At 37.7% G+C, this 16,623-nt stretch overlaps 2 protein-coding genes across 2 annotated transcripts; both read right to left on the bottom strand.

Annotated features, from left to right (window-relative positions):
- Positions 1-202: 202 nt before the first annotated feature.
- LOC142620839 (1-aminocyclopropane-1-carboxylate synthase 1-like) lies at positions 203-1,359 on the bottom strand. The gene is made up of 3 exons (XM_075794138.1): positions 1,195-1,359; positions 825-956; positions 203-672 (listed from the first exon to the last, which is right to left on the bottom strand). The coding sequence occupies exons 1-3, from the start codon at positions 1,357-1,359 to the stop codon at positions 502-504; spliced, it is 468 nt and encodes a 155-aa protein (XP_075650253.1). The 3' UTR covers positions 203-501.
- An 8,194-nt stretch (positions 1,360-9,553) lies between these two features.
- LOC142620838 (uncharacterized) lies at positions 9,554-13,442 on the bottom strand. Its single transcript, XM_075794137.1, has 9 exons — positions 13,269-13,442; positions 13,098-13,179; positions 12,613-13,004; positions 12,206-12,309; positions 11,838-12,158; positions 11,248-11,696; positions 10,555-11,154; positions 10,246-10,440; positions 9,554-10,047 (listed from the first exon to the last, which is right to left on the bottom strand). Exons 1-9 carry the CDS (start codon positions 13,440-13,442, stop codon positions 9,554-9,556), a joined length of 2,811 nt encoding a protein of 936 aa, XP_075650252.1.
- Positions 13,443-16,623: the final 3,181 nt, after the last annotated feature.

Below are 16,623 nucleotides of genomic sequence, written 5' to 3'. Positions count from 1 at the left end.
TTAAAAAGTAAACATCATGAAACATTGACAACACAAAAATATCCAAAGACCAAGAATGAAGTAAAATTCTCTTTTCCACGTGAAGGATTGATATCATGAGTAACACGCAAGCAATTACACTGCTTGTTGACCAATACTAACACTTAAGGCTCTTCCACACTACCTTTTTTACAAGCGTTTGCAGTTTGAAATGGACTTCTCTATCTTTTTCCATCTCTCACCTATAAACAATTGCTTTTTATCTCGTAGTTTGTCACTCACTACCTACTACATTGTTAGAGCTTTTTATTCATAGAGCTTTAGCAAGTGAGCTTTAAGAAACAATAATATTAGAATCTCAAAAAATAAACAATGTTATTGAAGATATGGCTTTGAGTAAGAATCAACAACTTTTGTCTAAGATTGCAACCAATGATCGTCATGGTGAGAATTCTCCTCACTTTGATGGGTGGAAGGCATATGATAACAACCCATATCACCCTATTGATAATCGTGAAGGAGTTATCCAGATGGGTCTCGCAGAAAATCATGTACAAGGAAAGCATCGCCAGGATTGGCCAAGCAAAACATGACTGTCTCGTTTGCTCCGGTAGCTCCACCACTCATGACTATGCGGCTTGGATCAAATGTGACCCTACCACCTCTCGCTTTACCCATAAAGTTTGCTACAACCTGCAAATAATTCACACATTTTCTTCTAATTGTCAGTAATATATCAAATATGTGTGTATATATATATGCCAGCTCTACGTCCACATTTCTCTATTTTATCTAATTTTCCTTACCCCAATACTTTAATCATTCTATAAAAAATAAATTCATACTTGTCTAAACTCCTTGAATCCATGATAGTCCTGGAAGATAGCAATATTCTTGAATTCGTGAACTCCTTTGGCGGTGCAAATGGAAGCTTTAGGATTTCTCCAAATCCACTTCTGAATCAAATCAAAGCAAAGCTGACATACATACATATATAACTCTGGATGTTAATTAATGTGCATTTTTTGTGAGGAAGAATAAATTCCTCTATCCCAACGTGTGCTCCACTCTTATGCTCTACCAATCACACAGTTTGACTATTTCTTTTTTTCCTATGACATACTGTAGTTGGTAGAATATGACGTGGAACATTCGTGTGTGAAAGAAGCTTATGTGAGATAAAAGCAAAATTAAGTATAAAATTATCCATCAAACCTGATTTTCTGCGAGACCCATCTGGATAACTCCTTCACGATTATCAATAGGGTGATATGGGTTGTTATCATATGCCTTCCACCCATCAAAGTAAGGAGAATTCTCACCATGACGATCATTGGTTGCAATCTTAGACAAAAGTTGTTGATTCTTACTCAAAGCCATATCTTCAATACTATTGTTTATTTTTTGAGATTCTAATATTATTGTTTCTTAAAGCTCACTTGCTAAAGCTCTATGAATAAAAAAAGCTCTAACAATGTAGTAGTAGTGAGTGACAAACTACGAGATAAAAAGCAGTTATTTATAGGTGAGAGAAGAGATAGAAAAAGATAGAAAAGTCCATTTCAAACTGCAAACGCTTGGAAAAAAGGTAAGAATAGAAGAGCCTTAGGTGTTATTATTGGTCAACAAGCAGCGAAGCTGCTTGCGTGTTACTCATGATATCAATCCTTCACGTGGAAAACAGAATTTTACTTCATTCTTGGTCTTTGAATATTTTTTTCCCATGTATATGAATCCTCTTTACTTGTCCAGGTTGCCGGGTTAGGTACTTAATTTTTGTTGTTCAGAACGAGATTTAACTAGTTTAACACTCCACGGAAAATAAAATGCAGGGCAATATGTGAAGTTTCCACGAAGTACACTAGATGATCACGAGGTTTGAAAGAATGAGAGAGAGGTTTTGGTGCTGACTTTTTATTTTTTTTGGAGAAACAAGACCCGAAAGTCTGCAAGATTTATATAAAAGAAGATTACAAAGCATCACGGCCTACAATAGGAGCTATATCGTCAGGTGCGGATTCCATCCACACCTGAAGCTCGTTACCAGATTTAGACTTTCTGGCAAGGAAATGAGCGACTGAATTTCCAAGTCGTTTTACATGTGTGAAGTTATAGAAACGAAAGGTACTAGCAAGCCTAAGGGAATCATTAATGACCAGACCATACTCAGGGTGGTTAGACCAAGGAAGTCAATACCGTACCGGAGGCTGTACCGGTTTGACCACCGGTACGATATATTTCGGATACCGGTCAATACCGTTGTACCGTTTCGGGTTTACCGCTATTTTATATATATATATATATATATATATATATATATAGACACACACACACACACACACACCAAAATCTCTAGAACCATGTTTATAAACATATAATATTTCACTTATATTATAGTAAATATAAAAGTTTATTATAAAACATTACCTCAATTCATAATAAATTATTCATAGTTTTAGACTTTAGTATCAAATAAAAGAAAAAAACACACAATATAAAAAATAGAAAGCTTAGTTGTTCAATGCATACTAAGAAAACAAATAATACTAAGAAGTTAATATAAATAAGTTACCATTATGCCTTTACAAAAATTCAAAAATTACAAAACTAAAAAAAAAAAAAAAGCTTTTTTTTGTACCGGCCGGTATTGCCCGAAATTGGCCGGTATGGTCGATACGGCCATTATTTTTTCCGGTACAATGTAGAAGTGTACTGGTACCGGTGCACTGGCCGGTACGGCCGGTACCGGTACGGTATCGGCCACACTGGATTAGACCCTCCCTCACTTAGCGCTTTAGATATGATCTCGGCATTGCCCTCGATGGTAGCATCAAAGACACTTAGTTTCATGGCAAACTGGGCAGCTCGCCTACAAGCCAGAGCTTCCACCGTAGCTACTGAGGGAGGAAGAGGGATTCGTTCAGCGAGGGCACCAATCACGCTGCCAACAGAGTCTCAAATAATCACACCCAGACCAACAGCTCCTAATTCTTTGAAGATTGCCCCATCATAATTTACTTTGTATCTTGGGGAGATTGGAGGGATCCACCTGACCCTTTGGGCTAGAAGAGGGGGTTGCTGTTGACATGTGGGAGATTGGGCAGTTGCAAAGTTGCAGAGAAAGCGCAAAGCCCTGGACCGAATGTCTTGTAAGCTAGACCAACAGTCCCCCACTCAGTCAGAGTTTCTTTTTTCCCAAATCGACCAAAACAGCACAGCTAGGAGATTCATATCTGTATTTCCTTTAAAATTGAAAAACATATCTAGCTAGTCCGCAAAGGAGGAAAACTTATACTTGAGAATTTTTTTTTTAACTCATCAGCTTCCCAAATAGACCTAAGAACAGGGCAGCTCCATAGGGCATGAATAGTGTCTTCACAGTTAGAGAAACAGCCCGGGCAAACCACAGCTTGGACCACCCTCCTTCTCCATAGGTTGTATAACGTAGGAATTGCATCGTTTGCTGCCTTCCACAACAGGTGTTTGATTTTGTGAGGAACCTGTAAAGACCAAATCCATTCCACATATGCTTACGTCTGCTAGGGTCAGAACAGTTAGGGAGAGACAATCGTTTTGATGAAGATAATAATCTATAAGCACTACGAGTGGTATAAACACCTTGGCTAGAGGGAAACCAAACCTGCATGTTCGGGGAATTATGAATGCTCAACGGAATACCTGTAATGATCCTGGCTTCATGAGCTAGGAATTCACACTGAATCAGGTCCGAGTTCCATGAATGGGAGTCTTCATCAATCAAGGCACTAACCATTGAATTTGAATCGAGAATTAAGGCTGGCGAGGCAATATAGCTGCCGTGGGGGCATGGCAACCATTTGTCACCTCTAATCTTGATGGACTTCCCATCCCCAACACGCCAAACCAAACCCAACTCAACTACCCGTGTGGCTTGAATTATGCTCTTCCATGTGAAAGAACCTTTGCATGAACTATTAGCCTCCATAATTGAGCAAGTTGGAAAAAATTTAGCCTTAAAAACCCTGTGAAACAGGGTATCCTCATTGTTCTTTAGCCGCCACACTTGCTTGGCAAGGAGCGAGTCATTGAAGCTGTTAAGCTCTCTAAAACCCATCCCCCCTTCGCTTTTTGGAAGGCATAGTTTCTCCTAGCTGACCCAATGGATACGCTTCTGCTCCCCGCAATAACCTGTTTTGGTGCTGACTTGAAGTGCCTTATTCTGGGCGATTTTTTGGACCAAATCACACACAGGAATTTCACAAACTTCAGGATATCCCTTTATTCTCCACAATAACCAAAAGATTGTATTTTCTTGTTCACTTTTCTAAGTTTAATACATTACAATGAAATCCATATTTATAATGCAGAATACACAAAAGTCAATGATAATTTACATTGTGATTATATATTGATTGCTCCAATTCCATGAGTTTCTTTAACAATCAATATATTGATTTATTAATCAACCTTATAATTTTTCTCGATAATCTTGATTTGAAGCATTTGATCTTCAACAACAAAAGATCAAATCAAGATATTGTGTGGCTAGAAAAACCTTGAAAGCCAAACAATTAACCTGATGACAGAATAAGTGATGCTTTAAACTGTTCAAGGACCCCACAATGTTGCATTCCCCAATTTCAATGTTTTTCTCATTACATTCACATCCACTATCTTTTCTTTTCCTAGCTATACTTGGTGAAAATGGCCAAATACCACAATTTTCAGAAATTTGTAGCAATTAAGCACTGTTTCAGAACTAAATGAGAATGTACCACTTTTTATGTACTCAAACTCACTAAACTTGGGTTCTAAACAGTACTCGAGTTTAGTAAACTTGAGTTCCTAGTTTCATTCCACTGTGGCACTGCTAACTTGAAATTTGTGCAATTAAAAAAAATAATATGGTACTCGAGCTTGGTAAACTCGAGTTCCATGCAACACAAAACTCGAGTTCCATGCAACACAAAACTCGAGCATACCAGGCTCGAGTTCTTTGTAAATAAACATAAACATTTTTTTTTCTACGGTACTCGAGCTCACCAAGCTCGAGTTCCTTGTAATATGGAACTCGAGCTTGGTAAACTCAAGTTCATTTTTACCAAACTCATTAATTTCTTACTTCTCGAAAGCGTTATGGTCAAATTGGTTAAAATATTCGGGTTACAATGAGAAATTAGAACAACATGTAAAAGAAAAATCTCACTCCATTTTTAGCCATGGGCACACCAAAGGTTTAAGCTACATACTGTTATTACCGTATGGTCAAATGATTTATAAGTATTGCAGAAAGAGTGGACCACTCGGATAAAAAGAACTTAAGATTTACCACATCTGGATATGTAAGTTCTTGACTTGCAGTGTTTCTAAGAGGAATATGATACATTTTTTTTATGTATATCTAAATGTTTGGATGATGATGTGAACGTCGCTTTGGCAACTGTTTTTCTTGACGAGTTGTAGCATCCCATATTTAGATATTGTTCATTGTTTTCTCATAACACCTCATGAAATTGTGTTCTCTAAATTTAAAAGCCAAATCTGTATGCTTTTTCATGTTTAAATTTCACAATAATTGAATCTGTTTTTCTGCATTGATAAAATCTGTTTCTACATTAATAAAATTAGCTCTATGCACATCACGTTTACTGTATATTTAAATCTGCTTACTGCATTTATAAAATCTGCTTTTTGCATTAATTAAAATTGTTCATTGTTTTCTCATAAAAATTGTTCACTGTTTTCTGCATAAATTATTTCTAGCATTCTGCATAAAATTATTTTTTGTTCAACATTATTTAAAAAATTATTTACTCTCTTTTGTGCATAAATTATTTTCTGTTCACTATTTAAAAAATTGTTCATTGCTTTCTCATAAAACACCTCCTAAAATTGTGTTCTCTAAATTTAAAAGCCAAATCTGTATGTTTTTTCATGTTTAAATTTCACAATAATCGAATCTGTTTTTCTGCATTGATAAATCTGTTTCTACATTAATAAAACTTTCTCTTTGCACATCATGTTTACTGTATATTCAAATCTGCTTACTGCATTCATAAAATCTATTTTTTGGATTAATTAAAACTATTCATTATTTTCTCATAAAAATTGTTCACTATTTTCTGCATAAACTGTTTTTAGCATTAGCGCAGTTATTGCATTTAAATGGTTTTTGTGTTTTTTTAAATATGTAACCATATGAATAATGGACAAAATTCATGAAAGAAAAATGAATGATTCATATAAATCACCTAATGGTAAATGCCTCGAATAAATCCAAAGAGTAACTAATAATCCTACTTTATAGACAAAAGTAGTTATTATGCCTTTTTTGGATGAATCATATAGTCCTAAGGTTGTATGTAAACATGTTTGTTGTATGTAAACATGCAGTGAACAATTTATGCATAAAAAACAGTGAACAAATTTTCAAATAATGCTAAACAGAAAATAATTTTATACAAAATGCTAAAAATAGTTTATGCAGAAAACAGTAAACAATTTTTATGAGAAAACAGTAAACAATTTTAATTAATGCAGAAAACAGCTTTTATGAATGCAGTAAGCAAATTTGAATATACAATAAACATGATTTAGCATCAACTGTGGTATGAGTAGTTTTTTGAAGACAAGTCACTAGCCCATTACTGTAGCACCAACTGTAGTCATACAAATCACATGCGCCAACAGACGCCACTGTTTCACATGTGCTACTCAACAACTCGACACTGTTTCACACACTATCTAGTCATATCATCCACATTCATGTGAATACTTAAATATATGAATAATCGTACCCTGGTACCAGAGACATAGCACTGTGTCAATTAAATATAATGCTTTGTTCAAGAACACTGCAACTATCGCCCACATCTTCAAATCTCACTATGACATTGGGAACATTTAAAATCCTGTTCATGTATTGTTTTTCCAGCTTGTATTGACATGACAAGCCTTAATAACTGAAATTCTAATGCATGGAACATGAAATGAGGTTATAAATGCACCACAATAATGATCTTATTTCTACCCCACTAACTTCGTAGATTGACTAAGCTATGAGTCGCAATGCCTCAACATCAAATCACAATGCAAAACAAGTTTGGATCTACTTCAACAAATGGATTATCACAATTTCTAGCAGATCAGCAACTACAGATATACACAAACCACTATGAAGGGAAATGGGTTGGAAAGAAGAGAGATTTTGTTAATATGCCAATATACACGTATGAGAGTCTTGGAAGCGTCGGGCACATTATGGTCGGCAAACCTACAAAATTAAGTATAGATACCACCACAATAGAGTTCATCATAGCAGAATCACCATGGTCAACCCTATACGAGAAGAGGTGTGAGTTGGAGGTGTATTGTCGATGGCACAGGTTACGGGTTCGTAAGGCACGTTCAGCCGAGTTACCTAGAGGTGAACCTGCCAATCAAATGCAAAGGCGATTAGACCGTTTTCATGCAATCCAAAAAGTTAGGAAGCATTTAAAGGGGAAGGCGCAAGAGCAAGCCATCAAGTCTATTAATGAAGTTGCTGCATTAGATGATGAAAGAGATATTTCAGACTTCTCAGATTCAAGCAATGATGATTTCCAAAAAATTTTACCTACGAACATTAGACGTTGTTATTAATGTCTACACGTTCTGTGCAATACAGAATGTTGTTGTTAATGTCTGACAACTGATGATTATGTACATTCAACTTTTGCAAATCTAAAGATTAACTGTTCATTAGTTTTGGCTAAGTTTATATGAAATCACTTACTCATTTTTTCCCTGCTGTTCATTGTTGCTACATATGATTCATGGGCTTTGGTTGGACAATGTCTTCTGTTTTGTAATGTTGGAAACACCTTAGGAAGTGAAATGCCTCCAATTAGATATGTTGATGTTTCCAATATTCTATTTGTGTAATTTGAAATGTTACACGCATAACACTTATCACCCAAATTAGATTTATTGTACATTACTTGTTGAAAAATTTAATAGATTCAATACATACAGACACATCCAAACCACACAGACCAACCACTCTTTCACAAAAAAAACCATATGGCTCCGAAAGCAAGGACTCGCCACGTGAATACACAGATATGGAACCCTTTGCAATGCACTGTTTTCAAGGATGCAGTGCATCCCTGGAAAGTTTATGCATCAATTTTTGGGGTGAGCTGTGTCCACCATTAGCTCCCATAATCAAACGTATATGACCACAATTTTTGATCGAACAGTTGAGTAAATATTTATTCAAAATCTGCAGCATAACAGTAATTGGCTACGATTACAAGAGATATTTCAGTGTTTCAGGCTATGGGGCTGCTTAATTTGTAAGAGTGATGGTTCTGAGAGCAAAGTGATGCTTTTAATGTACATATTTATGAGATGTGATTTTTGACAGCTCAGTTTTAGGGCTCAAGATGGCTTTACCATGTGCTATTACTTCTAACCAGTAGTCACTATGGGAAGAGCATTTTGACTAGCATTCCTGAAAATGACCAAAGATAATAAACAGCTCTACATGTGCTACTTAACAGCTCGGCACTATTGAGCCCTGATCAGAAGTAGCCATCCACACTCACGTGAATACACAGATGTGCAACCCTTTGTAATGCACCGTTTTCAAGGATGCAGAGCATCCCTAGGAAGTAAGTTTATGCCTCAATTTTGGGGGTGAGCTATCCACCATTGCTACACTAATGTTCGTAGTGTTGCATGTGCTGCTCAACGATTTGGTACATTCTTTGATTTTCCATTGAGTTTACACAATTTTGTTCATTCAACGATTTCGAATTTTTCAACAAATTCAGATGATCAATACATTAATACACAGTTTTCCATTTAATTTTCACGATTTTGCACATTTAACGAATTCAAACTTTTCAACAAATTCTTTTTTGATAGGTAATAACAAACTTTATTGATAACAAAAGTATAATGAATCTACGATAGTAAACTCACTGCACTGAAAAGAATACAAACCAATCAAAAAGAGAGGCTAATAGAATTAAGGAATTCAAACAAAGAATGGCAATGCGTAAACCCCCAAAAACGGGACCACTCAAATAAAGTCCTAAGTAGCAAAGACTTCACACAGTCCACAAGTCTCTCAGTTTCTTCAAAAGTTTGAGCATTGCGCTCCTTCCAAATTAACCACATAAGACATGCTGGAACCATATTCCACACATCTGAACTGTGACTCCCCAGCCAATTCCACCATGCAGAGAGAAGAGAAACAACATTGTTCGGCATCACCCACTGAACCCCAAACAAATGAAGGACAACACCCCACAAGGTATGAGCAAACTTACAATGGATCTATAAGTGATCCACAATTTCCTCTTCACATCGACAAAGGTAGCACCAATTAACAAGAGGTAAATTCTTCTTAACGAGGTTGTCTATAGTAAGAATCTCACCCCTAGCAGCTGTCCATAAGAAGAAAGCCACTCTTTTAGGTACCTTAACACACCAAATGCTCTTCCAAGGAAAAGACACCAACGGGGCTGCTAGCAATGATAAATAAAAGGAGTGCACATCAAAAACACCACTACGATTCAATTTCCATATCATGGTATCATCACCCCCTCTAGGTAATTGGATGATACATGCGCAAAAAATCATAAAAGATCCCTGTCTCCCAATCTTGAAAAGCACGACGGAAGTGTAAATTCCAACTTCTACCACCCCCATCCAGTGCAAACTCAATCAAATCAGAAATCATAGCTATCTTATCCACAGCAATAGCAAACATTACCAGATATAAGTCTTTCAAGGCAATAGGGCTACTCCAAGGATCATACCAAAATCTGATACGAAAACCCTCACCCGCCGCATACAACACATGACCAAAGAAGCTCTCAGCCCCCTTCCTAATGTTCTTCCACATACCACATCCATGCGTCCCTCTAACAACTCTAGTACACCATCCCCCACTAGCCTCCCCATATTTGGAAGCTATAACCTGCCTCCATAAACGTGAGACCTCATTCCCAAATTGCCATAGCCACTTCCCAAGCAAAGCTTGGTTAAACAACCCAATTTTTCGGACCCCCAAGCCACCTACCTCCACTGGCCACACAACTTTCTCCCAAGCAACAAGTGAGAATTTAAAAACTTCATTAGATCTCCCTCAAAGGAAATTCCTCTGAATCCTCTCTAATTTGTCTGCCACATGTTGTGGGATAGTGAACAAAGATAAAAAATAAGTAAGGAGACTTGATAAGGTACTCTTCAATAAAGTAAGTCTACTCCCTTTTGACAAATATAACTGCTTCCAACCTGCAAGCTTCTTTTCTATCCGTTCAATAATCGGGTTCCATATTGAGGAATCCTTATAGCGTGTCCCCATAGGCATACCCAAATAAGACATGGGTAAACTGCCTACCTTACAACATAAAATACGAGCTAAGGCATCCAAAGTCCCAACCTCACCAACCGGCACAATCTCACTCTTATCAACATTTACTTTCAATCCTGTGATAGCTTCAAAGAAAATTAGAACCATATGAATATGTAATAATTGTTCCTCGGATGCATCACAAAAGAGAATAGTATCATCAGCAAACAAAAGGTGAGAGATATGCAAACCTCCACTTGCATTGGGATTTGCTTGGAATCCACTAAGGAAGCCTCCATCTTCTGTCCTTTTCAACATCCTACTCAACCCCTCCATTACCAATAAGAATAGGAGTGGAGATAAAGGATCCCCTTGGCGAAGACCATGAGATTTGCCAAAGAAACCAGCTGGAGACCCATTAATAAGCACTGAGAAACAGGCAGTAGAAATACACATCTTTATCCATCTCCCCCACTTCTCCCCAAAACCCATCCTCTCCATAAGGTAAAATAAGGCACTCCAACTGACATGATCATAAGCCTTCTCAATATCCAATTTAATAATCACACCCGGAATACCACTCTTCAATCTACTGTCCAAGCATTCATTTGCGATAAGAACAGAATCAAGAATCTGTCTTTCCCCAACAAAAGAATTCTGGGAGTTGGAAATAAGTTTATCCAAAACACAACGTAGTCTATGTGCCAAGACCTTTGAAAGTAGCTTGTACAAACTACACACAAGGCTTATAGGGCGAAAATCTCTAATATTGACAGCACTAAGCTTCTTGGGTATCAAACACAAAAAGGTGGCATTGAGAGATTTTTCAAAGATACATTCTTTGTGGAAGTCTGCAAAAAAAGCCAAGATCTCCTTCTCAAGAACACATCAACATTTTTGAAAGAAAGCCATAGTAAAGCCATCTGGACCAGGAGCCTTATCACCCTTAGCCTCTCGTAGGGCTGCAATGATCTCCTCCTTCTCAAACTCCTTTTGTAAAGAAAGTCTATCGGTTTCATCCAGATTTGCAAACTCTAGACCATCAATAGTGGGCCTCCAAGATTCAGTCTCCTGGTACAAAGACTTATAAAAATCCACCACTTGATCTTTAATTGCAGACTCATCCTCATACAAAATGCCCTCAACCTCCACAACTCTCATAGTATTTGTACGTTTATGAGAATTAGCAAGCCTATGAAAAAACCTAGTATTATTATCCCCTTCTCTTAAGTACAAAGCCTTTGATTTCTGCCTCCAAGAAATCTCCTCCAAAAAAGCTAAAGACTCAATATCAGCCTTTATCTCAACTCTTCTTGCACTATTTACCGGTGATAGAGAGTGCATCCATTCCCTCAGGTCTAAGTCCAAAAGCTCAGACAGCAAGCATTTTTTCCTAAAAGACACATCCCCAAAAACATGTTTATTCCAATGCTTCAAATCTCCCTTAAGAGCCTTCAATTTACAAGCCAAAACATAACTAGGAGACCCCACAAAATGGTATCCATTCCACCACCCTCACACAAGGTCCACAAACCCCTCCACCTTAAGCCACGTATTCTCAAATTTGAAAGAAGACTTTCCCCTCAACATTCCACCTGCCTCCACCAGAAGAGGACAGTGGTCCAAAATCACTTGAGGAAGAGGCCTTTGAGTCACATCCAAAAAGTGATCCTCCCAATCAGCAGATACCAACACTCTATCAATTCTAGACATAGAAGGGTTCTCTGAGTCACGGAACCATGTATACTCACCCCCCACCAAAGGTACACCAACTAAAAAATTCCCCTCAATAAAGTCTAAGAATTTGAACATGGCTAGACTAAAAGAAGTGCACCCAAGATGCTCTGCTGGATATCTGATGATATTAAAATCAATAAAAAAACACACCAAGCTGCACTCCACCTCCCTCTCACATTATCAAGTTCAGTCCACAAAGCATCCTGAAGACCATCAGCATTTGGACCATACACCCTTGTACATATCCAAGAAAAACCGCCTGCCACTCCCTTTAACAAAATAGAAACAGAAAGCACCCAACAAGACAATCCATTTTTTGATATGCCCTCATGTCCCAAGCCAAAATAACCCCCCTGCTGTATGAATGGCATCCAAAGTTGCCAAATCAACAAAAGGGCTACTCCAAAGACTTTTCACAACAGCAGAATTAACAAAATCCAATTTAGTTTCTTGGAAACACACTATATCACACTTCCACTCCTTGAGTAAATTCTTCACCGTACCCCTCTTTTGAGGATTGCTTAATCCTCTCACATTCCAAGATAAAATTTTCAAATTCATGGACAACTAACTGAACCCACCCCACAGGAATTCTCAATCCCTCTGGTTTGTCGACCAACTTGCCCCTCATAGTTAACGGAAGAAACTAAATTCTTCAATTCCCTCATACCTTTGATAGTTGAAAAGGTATTACGACGAAGACTACCTGCCATAGCTTGATTTTCCCACACTTTCTCAAGCTTTTGAAATAAGGTAATACACTGCTGCTCACATGAATCAATAGGAAATCCCACAAATTTACTAAAGCCTTTAATCCTTCTCTTCACCCACACAGAAGGTTCCAGATCCTCCCCCACAAGAAAATCATCCAGTGCATCCTCTGATACTATTTCCAAGCCCCCGTAAGGATCCGACTTAGCCAGAGGTACACAATCCAAAGCACCCCTACCCTCCTCATCCTTACCTGACCTCATGGGGTTAACCCAATTTAACAACAGAAGTTAATCTTCCTTACAGTCAAAACCCAGCTCAGAAAGGGGAGAGAAACAATTTTTACCTAGCAGCTTGTAGTGGTGGATCATATCGGACAGGTCAAAAACCAATAGAGGCAGGGAAACAGTGGGCTTAGCTATGACTGACTGCCCATCGGAGTTTAGAACAACCCCGGAGTTTGGGAGTCCTTCGCTGGACTATCGACACCCATCGTAGTGTCTCCCAAACAACCCACCTCAGCCCCGCTTAATTTAGAGTCCACCGAGAGACCACCGACAGCCCCAACCTCATCACCGTACCCATCAGACCTTGGAAGGACTCCACCCATCTCGCCGGAACCTGGAAACACCATTAGAAGCTTTTTGACAGAGCTGTGGGGGTCCGATCCTTCACTATACTGTGGTCCCATTTAAAAATCACAAGTCAGAACCTCATCCACACACCGATCGGCCCTTGATAGGTCCCCACCCAACTTGCATGTGCTCGGTGACAACTCCGGAGCCTTCTCAGCTGAGGCATGTGACCTCAACCCTTCACCCACCTCCCATGGACTTCTTTCAATAAGCCTTTCCAGATTATTAATAAACTCACCTTGGGCTTTAGTTGGTTTGGCCGGCTGAGCTAAATCAGGTATTATTGGGCCCAACTTAGCTACTGATGGTTTGACCAAAGTACTCCAGCAAACCTTACGTTGTGTATTCCCATCAAAAGCAGCAGTAATTTTTAAGGAGAAGTGGGCCTAGGTCCATTTGGCAGAAGAGCCACGTAAGGGCCTCTTATTTATGGGAAGCTTATTTGAATTTTGAAGAGAATCAAATCCCCCAAAACTCTCATTCTGCTTTAAATTTCCAGAAATATTTGGAAACTGTTCCAGACATAACTCCCTTCCTGATTTCATGTCACCATTAATATTTTTCCAAACTTGATTCCTTGAGTTTCTGGTGGATTGTTCTAGCCCACCACCGCCAGCAACCACCTCCTTCCCCAACCTAGAAGCTGACTTTCCCAAAAAGAATTTATGTAGCTTCATTTCAAAAAAAGCCCAACCGCCCTTATTCCTCCCTTCCGGGACACACAAACAACCACGTCTTACCCCATTATGATACTCAAAGATTTCCACAAAAAGACCACTCTTGTTTGACCTACTAGAAAACTCTAAGATTTTATACTGCTCATGAAACCGTTTGAAAAAGTGTTTCTTGCTAAAAATCCACAGGCACAGCTCTACCAAACAAGCAATGGTCCAATCCAACCCCAATCTACCAACCCAGATAGAGCCATAATGCCTACCCCTTTTTTCAGTAATGGCATAAGCATCCATACGTCCCCCATCAAAAGCCAAGAGAAAAGATTTTGAATCAATACGAAAAGAAAAAGAGTGTTTCACCTCCCGTCCCCCTGGTTGGGCTAAAAAAGGCTTGGGACGGGGTTTTGGCGGGTACTGTATAGGCTTGGGATTAAAGGGTGTGGAGGTCTGAGTTTGGGTATAATGAGGAATGTATTGACCGAACTGAATTGGCCAATAGAAGGATTGTGTGAAAGGGCAAGGATATGGGGGAAGGATTTGTTGGGGAGTATGGAGAAAATTTTGGGAGGCGAGGGGTAGACATGGATATGTCACTGGTGGAGGCTGGGTTGGTATGGAAGAAGAGAGAGATGGTAGTGATTGTGATGGGGGGAGGGGGTAAGGTGGAGGGTGGTAGCTGGCAGAGGGAGGGGGGAGGGGGTGAGCCATATCGTCAAATAAAATAACATTCACTAGCTATTTTAGTGACGTGCTACTTTATTTTTTCATTTGAAAAATTTTCAACAAATTCAAACTATCTGTACATCTAATTTACAAGATTTTATTTTGTACTTTCAAGATATTATACATTCAAAGAATAAATTTTGTTTTTTACAAATTCAAACGATCTTTACATCTAATGTACGCAATTTCCTCTTAAATTTTCACCATTTTGTACTTTCAACAAAATCAAATTTCTCAACAAGTCCTACATATTTGTACATCTAATGTACACAACTTTCCATTGATTTTTCATGATTTGGTACGTTCAACAATTTCGATTTTCCGTTGAGATTTCACGATTTTGTACATTCAACAATTTCAAAATTTTCATCAAATCAAGATGATTAGTACACAATTTTAAATTGAATTTTCACGATTTTGTACATTTGAGGACTTCAAATTTGGAAACAAATTTGGACGATCTGTACATCTAATGTAATTAATTTTCCATTGAGTTTACTCAATTTGGTATGTTCTTCAATTTTCATTTGAATTTTCACTATTTTACACACTCAACGAATTCAAATTTTTCAACAAATTCGTACTATCTGTGCATCTAATGTACACAATTTTTCCCTGAGTTTTCATGGTTTTGTACATTCAACGAATTCAAATTTTTAAACAAATTTATACAATATATACATCTAACATACATACTTTTCCATTGAATTTTCATTATTTTGTGCTTTCAACGAAGTCAAATTTCTCAACAAGTCTAGACTATCTGTACATCTTATGTACACCTTCACGATTTGGTACGCTCATTGATTTTCTATCGATTTTTCCCAAATTTCTACATTCAACTAATTCGAACTTTTTAACAAATTCGAATTATTCGAGGCATTTACCAATAGGAGATTTATACAAATCATTCATTTTTCTTTCATGGAGTTTGTCCATTATTCATATAATTACATATTTAAAAAAACACAAAAACCATTTAAGTGCAATAACCGCGCCAATACTAAAAACAATTTATGCAGAAAACAGTGAATAATTTTTATGAGAAAATAGTGAATAGTTTTAATTAATGCAAAAAAAAAAATTTATGAATACAGTAAGCAGATTTGAATATATAGTAAACATGATATGCAGAGAGAAAATTTTATTAATGTAAAAACAGATTTTATCAATACAGAAAAATGAATTTGATTATTGTGAAATTTAAACATGAAAAAGCATACAAATTTGGCTTTTAAATTTAGAGAATACAATTTCAAGAGGTGTTTTATGAGAAAACAGTGAACAGAAAATAATTTATGCAGAAAAGAGAGTGAACATTTTTTTAAATAATGCTAAACAAAAAATAATTTTTATGCAAAATGCTAGAAATAGTTTATGCAGAAAACAGTAAACAATTTTTATGAGAAAACTGTGGGGAGTAAAAGGACTCAAGCAGGCATTTGGGCCTTTGGGCTCTAGCAAGGAGGGCCGACCTGCTCTTAAATTAAAGAACCTGTTAGTACTGCAAATCGGCTCATACGCCGAGGGTCTGAGGACACGTCCAAGGGTGAGTTCCTCCTCGGATAGACCCAAGAGAGCTCAGAGATTCACTATGAAGGTCAAGGCAGAATTTCAGAAAGACTGTTGGTTAAAAGGGGGAACCCCTGAACCTTGTAGATACACCGGTATTAGAAAAATATCATGGGCAAAGGTTACCACCTCCACATTAAAGACTCTGCATCTACCTCCCTGGCCGCATTAATGGGGAAGTGACCCCTGAACAGTAGAACCGAAACTTCTGGTTACTATTCAAAGCATTAAGAGAAGAAATATCTAGGAGGGAGGAGATTGGAGCAAC

Source organism: Castanea sativa, chromosome 12, assembly GCF_040712315.1.
Source record: "Castanea sativa cultivar Marrone di Chiusa Pesio chromosome 12, ASM4071231v1".
Taxonomy (NCBI): Eukaryota; Viridiplantae; Streptophyta; class Magnoliopsida; order Fagales; family Fagaceae; genus Castanea; species Castanea sativa.
This window is presented reverse-complemented; position numbering and strand designations above follow the sequence as displayed.